We start from the raw sequence: 24,237 nt of genomic DNA on the forward strand, positions 1-24,237 counted from the left end.
ACATTGTTTTTGACTCAAAGAAACACAGCTCAAGGTCATAACTACAGTCAACTTAATTTATTTGAAATGGTATACAAATCCAAGGCGCTGACTTGCAAGCAGGACACACAGGAACAGGATATGATGGTGCTGAGGAGAGAAGAATATAGAAAACATAAACTTGTGATAAAAATGGAATTAATGCTCACTTAAACTCACTTAAAAAGCTACACTGTTTTTTGGTGTGTAAACGTTCATGTGAGGTCTTATTGGTGCTTAAATAATTAATTGCATTAATAATGCCATGATGAAAAGTCACAACATATGCACAAGGCACTATCCCACATATTGCGTGTAATATGATTGACATGGGGTGGTGCATTGTGCACAATTTGAGGGACTGGGAGACTTGTGGACATGTTCGTGGTTGTTAAGTGCTTAATTTGGTCACTGGTCAGTTGTAGATACTGCTGTGTATGCTGACACTGCTAACTGTGATGCAGTGAAATTAATAAAACACTTGACCTGAAAATTCCTGTGTCCATCAGTCCTGGTTGGGGGCTTTAGCTGTTCCTACAAAAAGAGAGAAAGTGAACAAAGCAGAACATGATTTCTTTTAAAGTCTGATGAAGGATGAGTAGATCCCTTTTATTAATTAATTCTTTAAAGACTGATTCAGACACGGTTGCAGTAATCATTTGTGTATGTTATTGGTCTAACTCTAGGCAACAAACAATCCAGTAGAATTTCATGCAAGGCTGGCTGCTGGTCTCCTTAGTTTCGACTCTCTCTGATCAGTCTGATTTTGTATTTAAATTTACAAGATTACAAGAGCGGATTAAAAAGTAAATGTTATCATTACATGTTGCTCACTACCTTCATCACAACTCTGAAGCCAAAGTACTCTTACACAGTCAGATGAAACGTATGGCTATCACAGTATGTGCACCCTTTGGAATTGTGTGGTTTTCTGCACTGATTGGTTATAAAAATGTGGATATCTGATTGTCACCAGGAGCACTGGCTTGAGGGTTTTCAATGAAGACAATTTAAGCGGGACAATTTTTTCTTGCGCTTATAACATGTCACACTGTATGAGCAGTCATGCATAAAACATCTGCACCATCATACCATGCAGAAATCCACACTATTCCAGAAGGTTCACTCTTTTTTTTTCCAACTGTGTAAAATAATGATAAGGATAAGGATGTACTGAAACTATGAAAATCAAGGCTGAACTTAATGTTAAAGTTAGTGTTAGCTTACGCCAGTTGTTAGCTGCTAGCTGGGTAGCAGCTAAGTTATCTTTGCTAAATTCGCATATACAAATCTCTTACCTGATCAGTTTGAGCCAGGGATTCTTCACATCTGAAGGGATCCGAAAGAAACAACAGCCGTGCCTGCTCGAATGAGGACTGGTACAAAACACACCAGCATCTTGAAATACAGGAACCTTGACTTAGCCACTTGACAGCGGAGGGAAAAGTTGATGACGTGACGTCACATACGCGACATGTAGTCTTTCTCATCATTTTTTCTCTACAGCCTTTAGCTGAACAATTGCACAATAGACTGTCAAACTCTTGACGTGAAAAAATATAATTTAAACCCACAAACAACATTTGTGTAATCCAAGGCATATAACGACTGGGACCAGAAAATAATTACTTTCTGTCCATTCAATCCCATGTATATTTTACGATCCCAGAGGTCCCATGGGGTCCACCGGAAGGGGCGGGACTTCAACTGCACTTGATGGGCGGGGCCTACGCTGGTGGATGAGAGAAGAGTTTCTATTGGTTGGTTTGACCTGGCTCCAGCGCCAGCGACGTCTTCCGCATTACACGCACTTCTCCCTTCTGCTGTGCTGCTTGGAGGCAAGCCTGTTGCTTTTAAAATGTTTCCCATAAGTAATGAATTACGCTATATAAATCGTTGGCTACAGCCTGCCGTACATTCATAACAACAACAACAACAGCAACACAAGTAATGAATTAAAACTGCAAGCAGTGATGAACGGGCCCTCGCAGTCCACGTGTGTCGGGGCATGCTGCCGTCGGGCTTACCCACACAACACCTTCCGTTTCAGTTTGTCCTGTGATTTGGTGGGCTGTTCCTCCTGTAGGTATTATAGAATGTCTGAAACGGCTGGAAAGCTGAATGTAGTATATTAGCGTTGGAATAAGCAGTACAATGTCCAACATAACATTAGCAGAGGCAAAGCATGCTATGTCTGTCATGTAACATAATGTGACATATAACTGTCATGTTGTATCATCACAGTAACAGCGTTACATTAGCAGCTGTTAACACTCATAAAAACAATATAAAATGATTTGGTGCGGACCTGTATACAGAACATATGAGGAGTAGTTAACGTTTATAATCATCAGAGAATGTTACAGACGTTGTTTTTGGTTCCTCTCTGTTTCCTGAATATATCCGTAGTGCTAGGCCGCTTTAATGCACGGGCTTACCTGGGCTGAAGCCCAGGGGCCTCACGCGTTCAGGGGCCTCCCAAGTTCAGGTTCACAATGAGCTGAAAAGATCATATTGTTTTGTAACTTGTCAGGTTTTCTGTCAATCACTCTAATCGCACCTTAGGTGGCTGCTGATTGATCCAAATTAGGAGTTACACACGTGGCCCCATGGCCCGTGGGCTGACCTATCAGAATGTCTATATTTAGTTTTGGGGTGTGTCCCTCTATGATTAGGCGAGTTCAAGTCCGTGAAAGGAGAAATACGAGAACCGTGTGTAGGGTAAACTCTGGCCGAGTACGGGGTCTGCTGCGCAGCGCTGCATAAATCGTGATGCATGCTGGTTAAAATGTGTCCACGATGACCTGGATGGGAGTGGTTTCTGCTCCGCATCTGATGTCACATGACCTTAAGTTATCGCGGGAGCGAGGCTGCTGCAGAGCATTCGCGCAGTTGCTCTCCAGGTACTGCGCGACCCCAGACCCACCTTCATGACGTCAGGACTTTGCCCTAATTGGCTCTCATCTACGCTGACGTATATGACGTGTGTTTCGATGAATTTCCATATCCATAAGGCCGCTGCCTCTTTTCTACTCAAATATCAAATACTTTCAGATAAGTAGCAGCCGTGTGGCTGCACCTATGGGATAGTCACCATGAATAAACCTATAAAATCCTTCATGTAACGCAACAACCCTGAAAGATGTCGTCAATAAACTGCTCAGTTCTGTCAGCTTAGGGTGATGATGGAGAAGTGGTTAACTGCTGTGTCCAGTGTTATCTGTACTATCCACTCTTATTAATTAACCCTTTCTGTTCCCGTCACATTAACAATACAAAGAATTATCCTGAGCTATTCTGCATGTGATGAGATGGCGCAGCGGGACAAGGCATCTGATTCAGTCATTTGTTCTGATTATTGTATTTCATTCATTCAGTGAAATGTATTTAATTCATTGTGAAAAATGTTGCTATGAGAAAATGCATCATCTTATGTGTCTATAGTTATGCTTATTTGTTAAATGTAGTCAGCAAATTCCCCTCAGCTGTGATTTAATCATGATGCACCTAAGCACAGTTGTCATCATAATAATGAATAACTGTTGTAATTGTATTGTTATTGTGCAAGACTTACTATAATGTACCAGATAGACAAAGTTCATATGTATTTAATGGTGACATTACAAGGAAAACAGAACATGATCATTTACAGTAAGACAACATTTAGGCTCTTCATCTACTCTTGAAGTAATCAGATAAGTAATCAGATGAACACATCCTCTGCAAAAATACAGGCTTGACACGGGTCTTGATCCCCGGTCGTCTGCATGCAACACAGCAGCAGTTCCACTGCTCTATTCCCTCAGCCCAAATGTTTTTTTCAAATCAATTTCCTCCACTTCTTCACCGACGAAGAAGGCAAACACCGCAACCTCAGCCAGGTCTCGTCACGTCTACGGGAAGAGAGAGTGTCCGACTTCATAGCAGCGTTTGTATCCCCGCCCCCGCTGTCGTCAGCAGATCTCGCTGATGTGATCAGGCAGCAGGAGGTCAACTTGAACGCGCCCATTGATTGACATTTAGTGGAAAATGTCGGGGAGGACGTTTGAGAGTGGTGCCCAGAAAAGAAAAAAACTTATTAAGAAAGAGTTGAGCGAAAAATAATTACTGAAGAGCATCCCAATGCTTTTTTAAACCAGCTGCTGCTGAAGATGGACCCAGCACCAGGGGAAGCTCGCTATCTCACACACCGGACGGAGCGGAGGATGCGCAGGCCCCGCAGGTGGATGTAGCTGGAGAGGAGCAGGGGACCGCCCGCAGCAGTGGAGGGCAGGAGGAGGGGGAAGCACACGGGCCCCAGAGAAAGGACCAGGCTGCAAAGCAGTCAGGGGGAGACGAGTCAAATGACCCATGTAACAGTGACCCGGGCCGCAGGGGAAACAATACTGATGCAAAAGTGCGCGCTTATTGGGCGAAAATGGAGTCCTGTCAAAGTAAAGATGCTAACATGATGGATCACACCCCATGCAAACATGTTCTATCCTTTTTAATTAATAGAGAGGCGTTAGTGGAGCCTGTTTCATATGTCCACGCTTGCTCTCCATGACCTATCCACACCGGAGCGCACAACAAGGATGCGTACTGCCCTTCCACCTGGACACCGCATACCTCGACCCCGTACTCGGCCAGAGTTTACCCTACACACGGTTCTCGTATTTCTCCTTTCACGGACTCCTCGGCGTGTGTGATTACTCCTTCAGCCTGCGTTCATCCGCAAAAGGAGCGGCTCGAGTGCGCTGCGTAAATGAAGGCCACGCGCGGCTCAGAAAGCATCTGCCGCAGGAGCTGAAAGACAAACGACTCAGCAAGGTGGAGTCACTGCGGGTAGCTATTTACTATATCAATGTGGAGCCTGCTGGACTTGTATCGGGATGGAGGTGTAGCTTGGAGACGCGCGTAACTGCGCCGCTGCAGCAGAGGCCAGAGTGCAGCAATGATGGCGAATACTCGAACTCTCAAAGTTGGCACAGCCATATAAATGTGCTACAAAGTCAACCCAGTGGGAGACTTGGAGATCAGACGCTAAATTCAGATTAGCTGTTGTTAACGTAGTGCTAACTTGAGCCAGTGTGCAGGCGAAGTTGAGCGCACAGAAGGAGAGATTGAGAGCAAGAGTGAGCGGTCTGCAGCGCAGCCAGCAAGAGTCTGTGAGAGTGCAGGGGTTATTATTGCACCTTAAAATGCATAAAAGCAAACATGCAAATACATTTATTGAGCACAGAATATATTTCTGTTTCCGCCAATTAAATTATGTTTTTAGATTATACTGCAAACCTCCTGTAAATGTTGCTCAGTTTCATCTTTTTGGCACCTGGCATTAGGCCATGTTGCTATCCATGGGGCTGAATGGAGTGTGTCTGTGCAGGTGCATGTGATTGGTTCACAGGCCCACTGAGGCCGGAGAACAGGTCACTAACTTTGATCTGTTGCTGTTCTTCGCTTATACTGTTATTAGTTATTATCAATGTTTGTGCAGACAGGTGATGGTTGGTGATGTTTTTCATAATATTGTTTGAAATCATATTTGCACACATTTTGGTTTATTATCACCATAAGTTGCTGTGTGTGGTTCTTAAATAAAGTGTATTGTGTTTCTACTCAAGTGGGCTCAGTGATATGTTAATAACAATATTATGGTGTTTTCTGGCTCAAAGAGGGAAAATTCACTGTTGTATGTCTCGAAAGAAACTACTGCATTTTGTGATGTAGATTACCTAGATATTATGCTTTTTTAAAATGAGACTCTATAAATCGAGGGGATGGGGGGCCTACAAAACCTCTCAGCCCCGGGGCCTAACATTAGGTTAAGGCGGCCCTGCGTATGTGTGTGAATGTGTAAATGAGGCATTAACTTTTAGCACTTTGTAGAAGGCGCTTTATAAAGTTCACTCCATTGACTTGTATTAGTTCACGGGGCGGAGCTGCCTTCCAATATGGCGGCGACGTCGACGTTTGGTCCAGCGCTGAATGAGGCGTCTATGTATAGTCTATGCTGGATGCGGTCCGAGAGCGGAGTCTGTATAGGAAGCAGCCTCACACTGGAGGCAGCCAGACCCTCTTGTCTCGCCTAAAGTAAGTAAGTAAGTAAGTAAGTAAATTTTTATTTATATAGCACTTTTTTCAAATCAATGTTTGCAAAGTGCTGTACAGGGTACAGTAAACATAAAACATAAGTAAAACATAATAAAAAACAAGCATGAAAGTAAACAACAAGATAAAGTAAAACAAACATACATGAACAAATACGTGCCAGGGAAGATTACTGTTCAGTTGTAGGAAATGCAAGATGATAGAGATGGGTTTTAAGAAGTTTTTTGAAGACATTTAGTGATTCAGCTGATCTGACAGAATCGGGTAGACTGTTCCAGAGGGACGGGGCCCTGACGGCAAAGGCGCAGTCACCCTTAGATTTGAGGAGGGACCGGGGTATAGATAGGAGGCCTAGGTCGGAGGATCTGAGTGGTCTAGAGGTGGAGTAAGGGTGTAGGAGTTCAGCAATGTAGGGAGGGGCAAGACCATGAAGGGCCTTGTATGTGAGAGGGAGTGTCTTAAAGTCTATTCTGTATTTTACTGGGAGCCCATGAAGGGAAGCAAGAAACAGCGGCATAAGCAGTGGCATCTCCCCCCAACAGCTGCATCTGCTGCGACATCCCTCCTGGCACTCCTAGATGCCACGGCAGATGTCACGGGTAGTGGCACAAGCAGTGGCACCTCCACCAAACAGCAGCTTCTGCAGCGACATCTCGCCCAAACAGCGGCATTTGCCACAACATGTTCTGCGACACCCCTGCTGGCACTCCTGGATGCCATGGCAGATGTCACCAGTAGCGGCACAAGCATTGGCACCTCCCGGCATGCAGTGTCACAAGCATTGGCACCTCCCGGCATGCAGTGTCACAAGCACTGGCACCTCCCGGCACGCAGTGGCACCTCCCGGCATGCAGTGGCACCTCCGGCAAACCTAGCTGCGGCATCTGGGAGTGCCACCAGAGATGCTGCAGCTGGGTGCCGCTGCCGCAAATTGAGCCAGCCCCTGTTGGGACTTTTTTGTGCGTCTGCTCATGATGAATGAATGCAAGCACACTGATTAGCAGCAACATGGTTGTCTCTGCTAGTCACGGCCTGAGCAGAGTAGCCTAATGAGTTAGTGAATTACAGGGAGGTGTATACAACGTAGGGCTGTGATTTAAACATTTAGTGTTGCATGGTACTTGCGGTGCCAAAACGTCACTGTTCCTACACAACAGTACTGTCAGCTAGGGGACGGACGGTCAGAGAAGACCGCAGCAGCCCACAAACACTCGCTATAAAGCAGCTAACATTGAAAATGAGTATAGTGGCGCTAAGCTAGCAGTATAGCGGCGCAGCGCCGTTGTTCCACCGTCTGGGGAGAACCCTGACCGTGGATTACTAAACTACCACTGAACGCGGTGCCAGTTTCTACTGTGTAGCGGGCTGCCGCTACTCCTCCTGGCTCCCGTTCTCACTACAGCTGTTCTAATGTCAACAAACACATGTGGCGAATAATTTAACAAATGAACGCACATTACCAAAATCAGATTTATGTGTCTGTTATATTATGGAATGGATCTAGAGAGTCATTGGGAACACTACATTGATCTTCATTCGCTGTTGTTTTTTATTGACCATGACTTTTATTGTTATGCAATGTTACATAAATACTGTCAAAATAATACGTCCATTTTTCTTTTAATACCAGAATGGAAAACCAATAGCAGTCACAAGCTAGGGTAAGTCATTGCTTAATTTGTTTCTGTACAGCCTAAGTGACAGTAATGCATTGTACTGTAATGTACTGTAATGTACTGATGTCCTTTTACCAATGTCCATAAATGTGAAATCCCTTTCCAGTATGATGCACGTGAAGCCACAGAGATGGCCAGACACCTCCTGTTTCTGATTTCAAGGGCAAGGCCGAAAGAAAGTCAGGGACATGTACAGAGTCAGGGACAGGGACAGGGACAGAGTCAGCGACTCTCAGTCCAGACTGAAATGGCCAGGTAGACAGTTTTGCACCCATGTAAATTGACCACCTAAATGTGTCATTTAAATGCACATTTTCACATTACATGTATTTTATCAGGATCAGTCTCTTCTCTTCATGTGGAGAGAACGTGACCAAGTTAGGTGTTTAACACTGTAAATTTTTTCTACATTGTTTCTACTGTAGACATTATACTGTACCTGCAATTTCACCATTAATGGTATGGGATTATTCAGGTAAAATAAATTACATTACTCTGGCTTTGCCATGATGGTAGCGCAATGATGGAGCTGCTGATTTAGGTGGTGTGGTTTAATTTGTGTATCTGTATTATTTTCTCTGGTACTTGGATTTGGTGCATGTAGCTTGACAGTCGGCTTACTTTAAGTTGGAACTAATAACATTATTATCCATTAATGTTGGATGATGTCTACCTGGCATTCTCTTTACACTTACGCAGTGTATGTACTTTGAAAAACGTGCCAGATTTGACCCTTCTTTGATCTTCATTAAACTTGCAGGGTCTGATTATATAGCCAAGAATTCATTTTGAGGATTTTTTTGCCCTAACAGGAAGTTGGCCATCTTGAATGGCGCTTCAATTTTCATATTTCCGACACTTTTTAGAGGACTCTAGGATGTTAACAGACTCACAAAATTTAAGGAAAGAAAAAAACTTTCAACTTACAGATACATTAGGGCCTCCCACTGATTGCACTGGGGGCCCTAATACATTTAACTTATACAGCACTTTTCTGAATATTCAAAGACGCCTAACAAAGTACAACAACAAAACAAAATAGTAGCTACAAAGCTGTTACAGCACATTTGACAACACAAACACTACATCAAGTCATTTATGATAAATTCTGCTGTGACATCATGTGTGCATGTTGTTGAAGTCAGGCCTGGTTGATTGTTTCCAAGCTTCTTACTTGTATTTTGGACTTTGATGACCATTTCATTGTGCTTTCGGTATCAGAGGTTTTTTTTTTCTTCGTTTCCAAGTACAATGGAATGCAGCATATGTCATTGAGCATTCTGGGTTTAAGGCAGTGGTTCTCAAATGGTGGGGCGCGCCTCCCTGGGGGGGCGCAGTGAGAGAGGGGGCGTGAGAAGCAGGGCAGGACGCGAAGGTCTCCTTCTCCGTCACGCCAGCGGAGCTGATCGACTAAAGTGAAAGTGAAACCTATGTGTTTACTTCCACCAGGTCCGCTGCGCTGCGTGTCTGTTCCGTCCAGCTCCGGCAGTCCGGAGCCCTCCAGAACAGCTACGCAGGACTTCTATATGTCTGGCGGATGCCGGAGCACGGCGCAGCAATTCAGCTGAATTTTGCACCGAGCAGACAGGAAGTCAAGCGACAAAACAACAACGTAACATCCGGTCAAAATAAAACACTCCGTGTTGACACCTCTAAAAAAAGACAAACACAAGCTCTTCTGCTAATCTCTCGGTTGCAGCAGGAAATACGACGATGCTTGCATAGAGGTTGGGTTTACCATGAACCCGGTCGGAAATGGGGAAAGACCTGTTTGTGTTTTATGCTAAAAACTCTGGCAGCGGACAGCATGAAACTATTTTGATAATCAGGTGATTGTATGCAGAATGCTGCAACTCATACAGTGTCATATAGATAAATAAATAAGTATTATCAGGTCCTTAATAGTATTTCAATTTGGGGGGGCGCGAAAAAAAATCTGTCCTCTAGGGGGTGCATGACAAAAAATAATTGAGAACCACTGGTTTAAGGCATTGGGGAAAAGACATTTGGATTTTTGGAAGACAAAGTACACTGGGGAAGGAAGGATTTGGCGTTACACTAAACTCCATCTAATTCAAAAAGGACAATACCTTCCATTTATGTTTTAGGGTGTCTGCCTTGATAGTGAACTTATAATGAAGCAATTGGCACTCAAAAATGGTTAGTGGTAGAGTGTATACATTAGTCAGAATATTATGCAGTTAAAAGTATTTTATTGAGCATATTGGAATGACTGATATTGAATTATGCAGGTTAAAGACAGAGATTGAAGATTAAGTTGGGTTTACTGCTGAAAGGCACAACACAGACTGTTGTGCCCACATCGTTTATGTCTTCACTACAACATACTGGATCATACTGTTGCACTCAACAGGTAGACTGTGTTCTAAGATGACAGAGCACATGACTCTAGCAGGGGCCTGTTTCAGGAAGCAAGTTTAACAAACTCTGAGTCAAAACCTGAACTCTGAGTTGACTTACCCTGTGAAGTGAAACTCTGAGTTTTCAGTTCCAGAACAGCTAATCTGAGTTAGGTAAGTTGACTCTGAGTTTGTTAACTCTGAGTTGAGCTTGTGCCTGACAATTAGTAAAAAGCCATCATCAATTGGGCTCCGATACAGTGATTCACCATGGCCACGGGAGAAAACAGGAAACAGACATTTTCTGGGGAAAAAAAAGTAACACGGCTGCGGCCGTAATAAAAACCACTGACAGAGTTTTAGATGAGGTCGTCTTTTCATTTTCATTTAACATCACTTCATCTTTTATATTAGCCTTTAAGGAAGTGGTTGAATGTTGTTAAATGTTTTGTTTAATTTTATTTTAGGCTGTTTTATTTTATTTAAATCAGCTGAAAATGACATATAGAAACAATCTCACGATGGCTCCTCCCTTCGGTTTTATTTCACATATTAAACAAAGGAAAAGTTTATTCAGTGGATATTTTAACTTGTAGTAGCTTTTACCACCAACAGATAATGTTAAACACACATCTGTGTCCTGACATCCTGCTCAGTAGATGAACATGAAGTGGTGCTCACCTCCACCTCCAGCACGTCCAACAGAGGCAGAGGAGCTGGTCCTGAGTCAGGTCGCTGGGTGACCAGAGGCTGAGGGCGTCACTCACCCCCAGGAGCCAACATTAGAGGCAGACACACACTTACTGTCTACAGATTGAACTAGAAGTCATTTAATCTTATACTCAATGCGGCAGCAAACTAGAAACACGGACTTTGAAATAACGTTGTTGGAAAAAATACAATAGGCTACTGATGGTTACTTTTGTAGTTATCTGTGGGAAATAAAGAATACCAAATGAAATGTGAGTTTTTTACTCTTTTTCTGGCTGCTGGAAGGTGATTGATTAACCTGCGAAGTGATTTTTAAAAAAAAAAACAAGAAAAAACGAAGAGGATTGTTCAGATCTGAGAGCACGTCACCAATGGTAGCCTGACATTCGCTGTGCAGCCGGAGAATATAAATGACGGACTGATGAGAAGTAGGGGTGGGCGGATCAATCCAAATATCGATAGTATCGATACCAAGGTGAGTATTGGTATCGGATCGATACTAGCGTGATGAGATTGATATTTTTGTTGTAGTTTGCCTCTATAAATTCAGCAAATCACACGTATTTCTTCACAGAGTTTGTGTGAGTGCAGTGTCTCTCTCAGTCCTTAAAGCGCAGCACTCCTCTTCACCTCTCTCACTCCGCTCACTCAGGTTCACTGTAACTCAAAAATATATACTTATATTAAGATATATAACCTACCTCAAGAATAATAACCCTTTTGTGTATCTGTTGAAGGAACATTAGTATTCCTATTTGGGCCACATGCAGATAGGTTATATATTTAATTATGTTAAATATAATTTTCTTATTTGGCTAAAATCTTTGTCCTGTGTTTATCATTATTATAATCATGGTCAATTAATTAAAGGCAATTGTTCCAAATTATTAATTGATCAGGAATTTTCAGGTAAAAAGTATCAGTATCGGTATCGGTATCGGCAATACTGGCCCTGTATTTACTTGGTATCAGATCGATACCAAAATTTGCAGTATCGCCCACCCCTAATGAGAAGCGGTTTGCTGTTCGGTTCAGTCCTCGTCAGGGAGTGAGAGCACATCTAAATAATTCTAAATTCTCCTCCTGATATAAAACTATGTGAATTATTTCTGCTTCAACATGATCGGACTGAGAAGGAAAGGACAGCTGCTGTCAGACAGCTCCGTCAGACTCAGGGTTTCTTCAGGTAAACCTTCCAGTGAGCAGGTTATGTTCACAGAGAAAGTTACCGCAGTAACAGACCAAGAGTTCAAGTTACCTCTCTTTCTAGAACTGAAAACTTTTCTCTCATCTCAGGGTTAACAAACTCAGAGTTTTCACAAAACCCGCTTTCTGGAATACCCCCCAGGACAAGGAAAGGTGGACACATTGTTTACGTGGTTGATTCAACCGCAGCCAAATTTGTACAGTGTTTACCTGGTGTTGTACTTTAAAGGTAAAGACAAGATTCCACTGCTATGTTGTTGGTGCTTTCTATTAATTTGGTTTAAAAAGAAAAATGCCCAACAGGCAGAATTCTGGGGTGCATACCTGTTTGTGTGTACAATGGGGTCTTACACCACATTGAAAATCTCATATTGTCACATTAACCTGGAAATTATCACAAAGTTTGAGAACATTTAATTGTCAGAAGTCGAATTGTAATTCTATGCAGAGTGGTTGTCTCAGCATCAAATCATTGCAAGACTCAAGATTTCTAGGGTGCAGTGCGTGTGACTCCAAAATGCTTAAAACATATTCAAGTGAATAAGGTTCAACATTTGTGTGTTTTCCTGGGCCCTAGCTTATATAAAGAATTCTTGGACTTTGAAGATATAAACCTTTTAAAAGATTTAATTGCCAAACTTTCCTGGCTGTCCTGCATTCTGACAAATGCCACTGATGATGGTCAATTTATTCTGAATCTCCTACTTGACAAGTGGTCTTAGGGGAAGAGTAGTACCACTTCTCATTGGGTGAAACAACGCAATTCAAGGACATTCAAGATTCTGTTAAGCTGATATTATCATTTGAAAGGAAAAAAATGTAATTCAAAACAAATGCAAAACAGAAGTCACAAGAAGTGGTGTCAGACTTGTGGTTCCTACTGTAAATACATAACTGTACATATATATATACTAGTGCAGTGCCCGTAAGAAAAGTGTATTCCTATAAAAAAAGTGGGAGGTTAAGCAGCTTTTTCATGGATGGCCAAATGAGGCTGTGTTTGAAGGTGGGACGTCAGGGATATTTAGGTTTGTTGTGAAATCCGATATTCCAGGGTATAATTGGCTGTTTTTGACTATTTTTGATTTTGCCATTATATTTCACCTTAAAAGCTATTTACTTGGCGTCATTATTTTCAGCACAACCTCACATGTGTGACTGTACAGTTCTTTTTTCATTTTGACATACTGTATTAACACAATGGACCTAAAATCACAAAAAAAACATAGAAAAAAAAAACGTAGAAAAAGTTAGATTTTTTTACTGGGAAAACCACAAATATGTTTAACAAACCATTTTTTTTTTTTTTTTTACTTATAATGCAAACATAAATTGTTGTTTGCTAAATTGTGCATACATTTAAAAAATGTACAAAGTTATATGTAACTATTTACATTTAAATGCAGGCAATGCTCAGGTCTGCCTGAGCTCCTTCCAGCTGAATAAATAGCTGGACTGCCTGCTCCACATTCAGCTTCTCCTCATTATTCTGACTCATTAAACAAAAAACCGACTCCACTACACACTAAACACACTACAGCAAACACTACATAACACACTAACTACACACTCCAAACACGCTAAATGTTACAAATCTCTCAACTCTTAATATCGCTGTCTACACACCGACCGTCGTTGCATGTCAATCATCCGCCTAGGTCCCTCCCACAACTTCCTGTTCCTCAACAACCAAACTTGCTGCTTGGACACTTTCGTGACAAAAGCCCGTTTTAACCGTTTCTTCCTGCATCAGACACAAAGCAAACGTGACGGCAATGTTCGCGAAAAAGCGTGGCGGACATTATTTACCCTAGGTCCGGTTTTGGACATGCCGATGCGTCCGGTCCGTCGCCTCGGGAGGTGGGCCGTGTAGCTAGCGGCTAGCCTACACATGAACATCCACAGATTCCGATTCCACTTTGTTGTCCGCGCGTCTCCGGATCTCCTCAGACCCGAACAGACTCGGTCCAGACTCGTTTAATCTCATTAATCCACAACAGTCAGTTTAGATGCACAGAACAGAACAGAACAGAACGGACCGAACCGCCGGCAAAATCCCGGTCCAGCTCGCGCCGCTGCAGGTATAAATCCGCTTGTTTCTTCAGGTATGTCGTGGGCTTGAGCTCTGCAGTGATTGGCTCTGGTGTGCACATGGCCACGGTGTGCAGTGATTGGCTCTGGTACGCACGTGACTGTGGTTGCTCTGGTGGACAATGCTCGGCGGAATTTGTAAAGCATTTATGAAATAATTTTTTTTACGGTATCATTGCAGTCCAAACAAATGCTTAGATGTACACCACTGAACCACACAGCAGCCATGTTGAAAGTCTCGGGTCAGTGTGATCCTTATCCGCAGAGATAATTGACCAACAGACACATACACACACACACACAGACAGACAGACAGAGATTCCTTGTATTTATAGACAGATGTTTGTGCAGCATGAAGGAACAAAAAAATTAATTTCATTGTGCAACCTTGTGTTGTATAATTACAGATTACCTTGTAAATCGTCAATGGCCTCCCTAAACCACAGGTAAATTCTAAATGTCCTCAGGCCTTATTCATTTCAAAATATTGTGACAGTACACAGCAAACACATCAGATTATTTTCAAATATTTTTATTTAATGAATCATTAACACTTGATCATATGATCTGACCACACTGTATAAGTCAACATGTTTATGTATTGTGTGAGTCAAACTAAAACCTACTACTTCAGAAATGGCATAAGCAAGTGCTCAGGTTTTGGCTTCATACTACAACTATAAATGTAAACTGGATAATAAACTTACTCCTATCAATATTTCACAAAATAAAATGTGCTCATGGTGTTAAAGAACAAGATAATTTACACTGACAAACCAGTGATAACAGCTACAATTATTCTTTAAGCTTTTATAGAGCAAGTTTCAAACACACAAAGAATGCCAACATTATTCCCAATCATCAGTGTTAGTTATCTTAAAGCTCCATGAAACAATACTTTCTATCTGATTATTGAATCAAATGATCAGTTAATTCATATCTTTTTTAACCAAGTTGATTTAATTTTTTTCATTATTTCTGAAATCACGTGCAGTATGAGCAAGCAGGTTCATGTACAAAAGTAAAACACATGTGCTATGGGTCAAACAGTATAGAGGCTAAACAGAAGGTTAATTGTGATGGGGGATGCTTGTATTAATTAAGCCCTTTTTAAAAAATGATTTTCCTAATGAACCCATGAAATCTGGAAGCCACAGTTTTGTTTCTATGAAATTGTAAGTCTTTTGCTCTTTGGTGGTCAACAATCACTTATTGAATTTATTGCCATTTTAAATTTCTGACAGAAATCACATCACAATCTTTGCTCTCATTTGCTGATGCTCAGATTATAGGTGAAACTTTTCAATCTTCTTATTTTCTTCAGACAAAGCAGACCTGTGATTAATAAACAAAGGATAACATTGTTATCAACACTCAATATTTTGCTTGTTTTGCTAAATTGAGAAAATGACATTGAGGATGAATGTGGTACATACCTGAAGCAAGGCACAGAACTTACATATCTGCTTCTGTAGAGATACATAATTGAAGAAACAAACATGATAAGAATCTGTTATATCAATTTGCACCTTAACTCAAAACTGTATTTTCAGTCTTTACAATCTCAGCTTTCATTTATTATAAAATAGTTATAGACTAGATAACTAGAATAGTTATAGAAATATAACTCTCACCACAAATATACAAGTAAAGTCACATTTATGCATCTGTGAATCAAGTTCTACATCCTCTTAAACTGTTCAATCAATAAAGCCATAGAAAGACCAAAAAACTAAACAAATATAGCTCAATCATGTCTCTCATTGTTCGTTCTCAGTCCCGCTACTACAGTAATCCAATAGCAGTGGCACATGTCATACATATACATACATGTACATACATGTGGGTGACACTGAGGAAGATCCTGGTGGCAAGGTGTTGGGACCCCACCACCATATGGTCTTTACAATAAAGAGGCCTTAAAGTAAACCAAAACCTAAAATGCTGCCTCAAAGCACTATCAAAGCCTGCAGCAAAGCCAGTGTCCTGGCTAAAGTGGCTTATGCTATGCCTGGTTGCTACAGTGCCCCAGCTTTGAAACTCTATTCTCCCATTGACTGAGAGCACACCTGAACGCATCGTCAATTCTGGCGCAACAGCCTGATGACGGAGAGCATGCATTGACACCCACTTTGACACAAGTGAGAGGTGGTGCCCTTCAATAAGTTAACCTATGGAGCAGTCTGGATTAGCTCTTAATTGTCTTAAGCCAACAAGCAGAAGACTTGCCATTCAATCTGCATTGTTGTCCATTACATATCACTCTGTTGAGGTACTTTTATTTACCCAACATCATGGCTGGTTTACACACAGGGGGACTAAGTTTCTGTTCGGAGAAACGTTAAAATTCAACAGCAAACTGCACTTTATAGTTGAATTTATTTGAGTTTGGAGTTATATAGCGAAATAATGTGTAAAAAAAACAATGTATATAAAAATCATTTATCTTTGTCGACTATAATAATTTTCTTATTTGAAATTCTTATTTGAATACTTGCATACTGTATTTGTTGTCATGCCAATAAAGGACAGTACACAGAGAGACAGACACATACCCCAAATGAACGTCTTTGAAGTTCCCATGTGAGTCACTCTGCAGGCATACTTTTCGTCCTCGCTTGGAGTAAAGCGCACATGTCTGCTGAGGTGGTAGTGCCAGTTCTCTTCAAAGGCCAGGTCAGTCTGTTTGGCTCCAGGCATCTCCTTTTCATCCTTGAGCAACTCAATGGTGATTTCTGGTGGGTGGAAGCCGCTCACATGACAGATGAGCGTGTTGGCTTTCCCGAACTCTCCAGGTACACGGCTGTACACCTGAACCTTTGGTGGAGCTACATAGAAACAGAAACATCTTTGACACGTGCAGAAACAATTTGATGAAATCATAGTAAAACTCAAAAAACTAATTTCAGATTTAAAAAATATCTTAGTATTACGGCACTCCTCAAAGTCACCAACGATTCTGGTCACTAACGGCTAGATTCCACCAGATACACAACTGGTGCAGCTCTGCTCCATCATGGCTACGCCACGGCAGTAGAGCCAATAGGTTTCACTCGAGTCTATATGATTACTTCCACTGCTGCGTTGCGTATCTGCTTCACCAGCACTCTGGCCGAAGCAGATATGCAAGAGCCAGGTGCAGCAATTCAGCCAAATTCAGCACGGAGCAGACAGGAAGACACACACTGAAACAACATAACATCCGAAATTAATCTCTTCATGTTGACGCCAACACTAAAGTCTCCAAAAAGAGACAAATACAAGCACTTATTCTAATCCTTCGGGATGGAACATTTTGTGTTGTTGTTTATATAACACATACCTCTAATTCCATTTGAGCATGATTTTTTAATTATAACAGGAACTTCTTGGTCTCACAACTCGCTGTTGCTGCGCCGTGTTGGAGTCAAAACACAGCTGGTTGGGGAAAGAAACCATTCTTTCCCACCTGGAATAATCCCTCAATATCCCCAGCACTGCCCTCTTCTGACCAAGGACAGACAAGTGTAGAGTTCATCAACATCAACTACTGCACATCCTCCAACACTCCTCCATCCCAAGGCATCCCTTATGGTTCTGTGCTTGGTCCTCTCTGATTCAATGTTTTTTCTTACCATATCAATTCTTCCTTGGTATTCACTATGCAGGAAATACAGTTTCCTCCTCTTCATTCCCAGTGTTACACAAAGAACCTTAAAGAATCCTTAAAGACTCTTGCTTTGCAGATTTGTACTGTATGGAGATGCTGATTTCATTTTCCAGCAGGACTAGTAACTGGTTTTCTCACCATGGTATTACTGTGCTTTATTGGGCAAGCAAACTCACCTGACCTTAACCCCATAAAGAAAACAAGGGGTACCGTCAAGAGGAAGATGAGAGACACCACATCCAACAATACATATGAGCTGAGAACTGCTATGAAAGCAACCTGGGCATCCATAACAACCTCAGCAATGCCACGCCGCATTGATGCAGTAATTCTTGCAATAACAGCCCCAACCAAGTACTGTGTACATAAATGACCAAACTATTCAGAAGGTTGACATTTCTGTGTTATAAATCCTAGGATTGGTCTTGGTCTACATGATTTTGTGTGCATCTATCCCTTATAAGACGATTCCTTATGTAGCTACATACATGGGCTACCGTACAATTCAGGGATGTTTCTTTTGATTACAGAACAATTCAATATGATTCAGGCTGGAAAAATTGAATTGGGTACGGTTTGGTTACAATGCAATCCAATCCAATCCAATTTTTTGTTTCATGTAGACATTCATTTTCTATTATAAATTAGAATAAGCAAATTCTATAACCATAATATAATTATATACGTGACACTGCTTACTTTCAAATAGATATTTCATAAGACCAGGGAAAACCAGGGAATCCTATGTATTTTTCTTGTTATTATGTTTATCTTTACCTTAATCTCCTTATACCTCAGTATATATAAAAAACACATTTGTTGTCTCATCCTAATGTGAGGAACACATATCCTGTTGTCTGCATCTCTATGAGCAGGGTCTCTCTTAGCTGGATCGGTCTGGATGTCCCTGACTGTCTGTATCCTCTGCTTCCTTTGTGCTGTAAGTAATCAACTGGGTAAGTTTCATGGTGATATATATTAGTTAAAAAATTGTCCCTGTTCTTCACTTGTAGTGTCTCCCATTATTTAGTTAATTATGCTAATTGCGCAAATTGCCCAACATGAAACTCTTAGCAACCAAGTAGAATTTTTTCCACTAGGCCTATAGATTACATTTCAATAATAAAAGTTTATACTAAACACAATTTCTGGGTCCACGAAATGTCCAGTAAACTAATATGGATACACGTCTTTAAAACAATCCTTTTCATTTTATATTCTGGTTATATTTAACTTTAAGGATACTGAGCAAAAGGAAAAGGGTAAGGGTAGGGAGACAATATTTGTTATGCATTCATGGGTTTTGATTTTAATAAAAGACAGATTTTTAAAAATATATGCGTCACACAGCGTGGATTGGTAGGCCTCTTATTTACGACGTCACAGCTTCTAGAAAGACATTAACCTTTACACTGTACGTCCTGATTCGTGCGAAGCCACCTTTCTGAAAGTGTTTACTTTCTTTCAAGGGGAACTATTTCCAGGGCTATTTCTACATATTGGGTATAGCCGAAGTTTGACACTGAATCTGCAGTAAATGTCGAGGCTCTTAGTCGTAGGCGACATGTCATGTCGGAGACTTAGATATAACAACTCGCCATTTGTAAATTATAAACTGGTATAGAAGGCTACTTACATTCTTTGGCCATTGAGCACTGAAGACAGAGCAGTCCAAAAACAACTGCGAAGACGGATGTCGTCATGATTTCACCTTTAATTGGTCTCTGAGCACTGGAGAAGTTACTGAAGATGTATTCAGGTTAGAGACGAGAAAGCTGCTCCGTGACCAAAAACGAAAGTAGACATATCTTAGAGGTATTGCCAGCAGCAAGACGCTCGGGTGGTGTTCCTACTTCTAAACGAATCAGGCAACTAGTGAAACGCTATAACCCCGCCCACATATCATGTTTCGACGTACCTAGGGCGGTAACATAATTTCCACCAGTAACAATTCCAGAGGAGCTGTTGCTATGTAGAGTGGAGTCCATCATGTTGTTCTCTATTACGTAGTTTCAAATAATAATCACCTCATGCTTCTTTCATCTGCCTTCAAGTTGGGACTTGTGAGAGCTTTGGCCCTATTTGATAGTTTATGTAGTTTATTATTATTATTATTATGGTTATTGTAATATTATTATTAATAATAATAATAATAATAATAATAATAATAATAATAATAATAGCAATAATAATAACAATAACAACAATGATAATATTGTTTATAATAATAATACTAATACTACTACTACTACTACTACTACTAATAATAATAAGTCAAGAAAAGAGTTAAGAGGGATTCATAGGACTTCTCTTTGTTATTCCTATAACACACACAACTTGTGATGACAGGCCGAGGCCTACTTGATTAGATATGCATATAAAAAGCAAAGTTACTTTACATAGACATGGTCATAATGGCAGACGGCAATTTCAACATCAGGTGCTTCTGTATGGAGCCAGAACGGTGACTTTAAAATTTGGCATCCAACAAAAAAATTGGCATTGAAAACAAAACCAGTACTGAAAAAAGAAACTGTCATTGTAACACTTGAAACAAGTATTGGCACTGAAAAAATAAAGTAATTCAAATAATTCAAATCCGAAAATCTTATCATTTTATTTTATTGGGATTTGTTTTGTATTTTTCAATGACAATCTTCAGATTTTTTCTTCATGTCACTTTTTTTTTAGTGACAGATGGACTTTTCTTCATGCTCTCTCCTGATGTGTCCAAGTCTCTCTGTATCTGGTTCTGTCCCGGAGCTCCCGAGCCCCGCTCCTATATGCGTATGGAGTGCGGTAGTAGTACCGGGGCACCGAGCACGGAGCATTAGCCACAGTCAGCACAACAGTAGAACAACCTGTGGCTAATGCTCGTTAGCTCCGTACTACTACCACACTCCATACGCATATATACTGGAGCTCGGGAGGTCCGGTCTCCGGTAGCGGTGCGGTGGCACAGAGCTCGGGGAGCAGACCAGAGCGCTGCTGTCGGCGCTGCAGTCCCGGCTCGGAGCAACAGGCTGTTCTACTGTTATGCTAACTGTGGCTAATGCTCCGTGCTCGGCGCCAGGTACTACTACCACACTCCATACGCATATAGGAGCGGGGCTCGGGAGCTCCGCGACAGAACCAGATACACAGAGACTTGGACACATCAGGAGAGAGCTTGAAGAAAAGTCTGCGAGGTAGTTGGGCTCTGTGTTGCCCAGAGACGGCCGGCTACAACGGTATTATGGCTGGACCGTCCAGCCCCGCCTTCTGGCAGGCTGCTGCCATCACCTTCTCAAATGATATGCAAACCACGCTCTACTTGCCCCTCCCCTCAGGCCCCTCCCTCTCGACACCAAAACAGTGACAGAAAGTTGAAACTGAAAATCAGTGACACTGAAAAAAAACTGACATTGTAAAAAAAATCTGTCACAGAAAAAAAAGTGACATGAAGAAAAAATCTGAAGATTGTCATTGAAAAATACAAAAAAATCCCAATAAAATAAAATGATAATATTTTCGGATTTGAATTATTTGAATTACTTTCTTTTTTCAGTGCCAATACTTGTTTCAATGCCAATACAACTGTTTTCAATACAAATGTTTCAATGACAATGTTCTTTTTTCAGTACTGGTTTTGTTTTCAATGCCAATTTTTTTTTTTGGATGCCAAATTTTAAAGTCACCGTTCTGGCTCCATACTTCTGAATCACAAATTTTGCTGTGGAAGTAGTATTTGACATTGTGATACTAAGCTAGGCTGTAACAATGTTGTTTTGTTTGTGTATCTGCCCTGGAGCATCCTGACTGCCGAAGCTGCAACAGAGCCAGTGGACGTAACCACATGTGCTGTGTTTCAATTCAGGGTCTTCATCCTTTGGAGGTCGCATTTGAAGGCCAATTACGTCACTACACTGCGCTAAGGCTGTCCCAATCCGAAGGTTCCTCCAAATGCAGCCCACAAATGCGGCATTCTTTTCCCTCTTTTTGGAGGATGCATGGTTTCGTGGCCTCACATATCCAAAGATTTTTTGTGTGCCCGGAAAGGAAGAAAGAAAGAGAGAAAATAGCGACATCGTGTGGTGTAGATCATCGCTTTTGCGGGCCTGGGCAGCAGAAATGGTGATGTTGGGGTAAAACATCTAGTGATGCAACCAGGATGTGCTCCAAAGGCTAGACCTATGGCATCATTTCAGTGCCAATATCCGAGCGCATAAAACCATAATAAGCGCGCATAAAGACCACTCTCTGAGCGCTCGCGATCACTCTCGCGCGCTCGCGGTCACTCTCTGCGCGCTCGCGGTCAGTATCTATGCGCTTGCTGTCTCCCTCTTTGCCTCCTGCTCGCTTGACTCTACTGAGTGTTGGCACTCTGGGGGCGGGCATTGAATAGACGGCCCCGCAACCCCCCCCCCCCCCCTTTCTGATTGGTCACTTTAAACCCCTACTGTCTAAGAGAAAACGCCCAAATAGTTCCAAAACACAGGCTGGCTGTCATGTAGAGATGGGATTTATGGCTCTTTGAGGGGAGCCGGATCTTGGTGAGCCGTTCCTTTCAACGAGTCATTAAAAAAACTGGCTCATTTGACTGATTTTACATTTATTAAGTTTTAAGAAGCCAGCCTGGTGGTAACTCATTTTATCTTGGAAATAATCACTGGTAGGTATGATGGGGTGAGATTTGTAACAAAATAATACAAAATTAGATATCCCACCAATATCTGAGTTTGAATTATTCTGAAATATTGATTATAACCTCATTTGACATGTGTGGACTAGATTTTAAAGTCTGATCTGGATTCACTGTCAATATTCCACAAGGTTGCGCCATATCACTCTGCTTTGACAGTGACATCGCTATTTTGGATTTACCCTTTGTACAAATTGTTTGTATGTGTGTAAAGCTACCATGACTTGTTATTCATGCAACACCGTGACCTTAACACTTACAAATAAACATTAAAAAACAAAGCACTACCTGATGTGGAGGCAGGGGAAGCACTAGCATTTTCAGTGTCAATGGAGACTTCATTGTCACTATTGCCTGAGTCAGTTGGCTCTCTTCTCACCTCTGCCACTTTTACTGTTAGGTGTTGTGTTTTGAAGTGTCTATGCAAATTATTTGTTGAACCGGACTTAAAAGAAATATTTTTATGACAAATATTGCATTTTGCATTACTGTCTTCCACAAGAGAAAAGTGCATCCAAATGCTGCTCCGTTTCCTTTGGCTCATTTTGTCCAAGCGACGACGTCACGACACACGACAGTGACTGTCCTCCTCCTAATTAGGACCACTGCAGCTGCTCAGCTGCGACTCGGTTCCCATCGTTCATGTTAACGAGTCGTTCAATAGAAACGGTTCGTTCGTGAACGTCACAACACTACTGTCATGTTATTAGATGGGACAGACAGCAGTGATTGCGTTTTTGAGCGGAAAATATAAAAAAAACATACATCCAAGTACTTTTTCAGCAGTTATTGCATTATTGCATTTTTGTTAATGTCAGTTTTGCATTTGGAGAGTAAGGGTGACAACGAAAAGCTGTGTATTACTTTAATTTTTACATTTTTGGAGGGAAAAGCTTAGGGTTCATGTTTAACTTTTCTTTTAATTATCATTCATGTGATGATAATCGTCATGATTTTCATTTTAGCGCAACTGGCCTGTATTATTGATTACCGTGATTTCGCTTATAAATTTCCGATTCAGCCATTTGCTTACCTTTGTGGTAGCAGAGGTCTGCCGTGGTCCATTCAGCATTCACCTAGCAGCTAGCTCACTTCTTCTGATGAACATGGTCACCCCAGGACCACAACTTGAAACATGGTCACGTTAAGACTAAGAATATTACTAGAATATTGAAGATTAAGCCATATATTATCAAAACTCTTACAGAATAAAAAACTAATTTACGCCTGCATGCTTAGGTCTATAGGTAACTGCAGAGCTATTAAGATTTTTCTCTGTGGTTCTGGGTTCGTAACGTTAGCTGTAACTCAACTCAAGTAACTTAAGCAAATAACAAAACACTTGTAACTCTTGAGTCATCAGTGTAAGGATGGCTGATACAAATCCATGTTTTCAAAGAAAGTGTTTTTTATTAAACAATGACAGACAACAAGAATGTGTGTTTGTGTGTGTGAACAAGAAAAACAAAAACCAGGGGCAGGTGATCCATGACATCGCAACCATGAAGAACCAAATGAAAAAAAAAAAAAAAACCTCAGGAGAAGGACCAAATAAGCAGCCAATTCGCAGACCATTAGCAGCACCCACCGCTACCATCGTCAGCCGCCGTGACCATCACCGTCAACCGCCGTGACCACCACCGTCAGCCGCTGTGACCACCATCGTCAGCCGTCGTGGCCTCCAGCAGCAGACGCTTAAAATAAAGCGCATTAGCCTACATGAAGTAATGAGAGTAACCATGTTAAACTGAACAC

General features: G+C 41.5%; 1 protein-coding gene and 1 long non-coding RNA gene across 2 annotated transcripts; both read right to left on the minus strand.

The window, feature by feature from the left end:
• Window positions 1-42: 42 nt before the first annotated feature.
• LOC115595195 (uncharacterized) lies at window positions 43-1,702 on the minus strand. Its single transcript, XR_003986658.1, has 2 exons — window positions 1,317-1,702; window positions 43-552 (listed from the first exon to the last, which is right to left on the minus strand). It is a non-coding gene; the product is annotated as an uncharacterized LOC115595195 (long non-coding RNA).
• A 12,966-nt stretch (window positions 1,703-14,668) lies between these two features.
• LOC115595307 (beta-2-microglobulin-like) lies at window positions 14,669-19,696 on the minus strand. Its single transcript, XM_030439600.1, has 4 exons — window positions 19,438-19,696; window positions 16,708-16,980; window positions 15,589-15,621; window positions 14,669-15,487 (listed from the first exon to the last, which is right to left on the minus strand). Exons 1-3 carry the CDS (start codon window positions 19,502-19,504, stop codon window positions 15,608-15,610), a joined length of 354 nt encoding a protein of 117 aa, XP_030295460.1. The 5' UTR covers window positions 19,505-19,696; the 3' UTR covers window positions 14,669-15,487; window positions 15,589-15,607.
• Window positions 19,697-24,237: the final 4,541 nt, after the last annotated feature.

The sequence above is a fragment of the Sparus aurata genome, chromosome 14 (genome assembly GCF_900880675.1).
Source record: "Sparus aurata chromosome 14, fSpaAur1.1, whole genome shotgun sequence".
Classification (NCBI taxonomy): Eukaryota; Metazoa; Chordata; class Actinopteri; order Spariformes; family Sparidae; genus Sparus; species Sparus aurata.

Bases quoted from the DNA above. Each gene is read 5' to 3' on its own strand.
- LOC115595307 (XM_030439600.1), bottom strand. From the start codon at position 19,504: ATGACGACATCCGTCTTCGCAGTTGTTTTTGGACTGCTCTGTCTTCAG. The intron at 16,981-19,437 runs GTAAGTAGCCTT...GTTTCTATGTAG, and splicing joins GTGCTCAATGGCCAAAGAAT to CTCCACCAAAGGTTCAGGTG.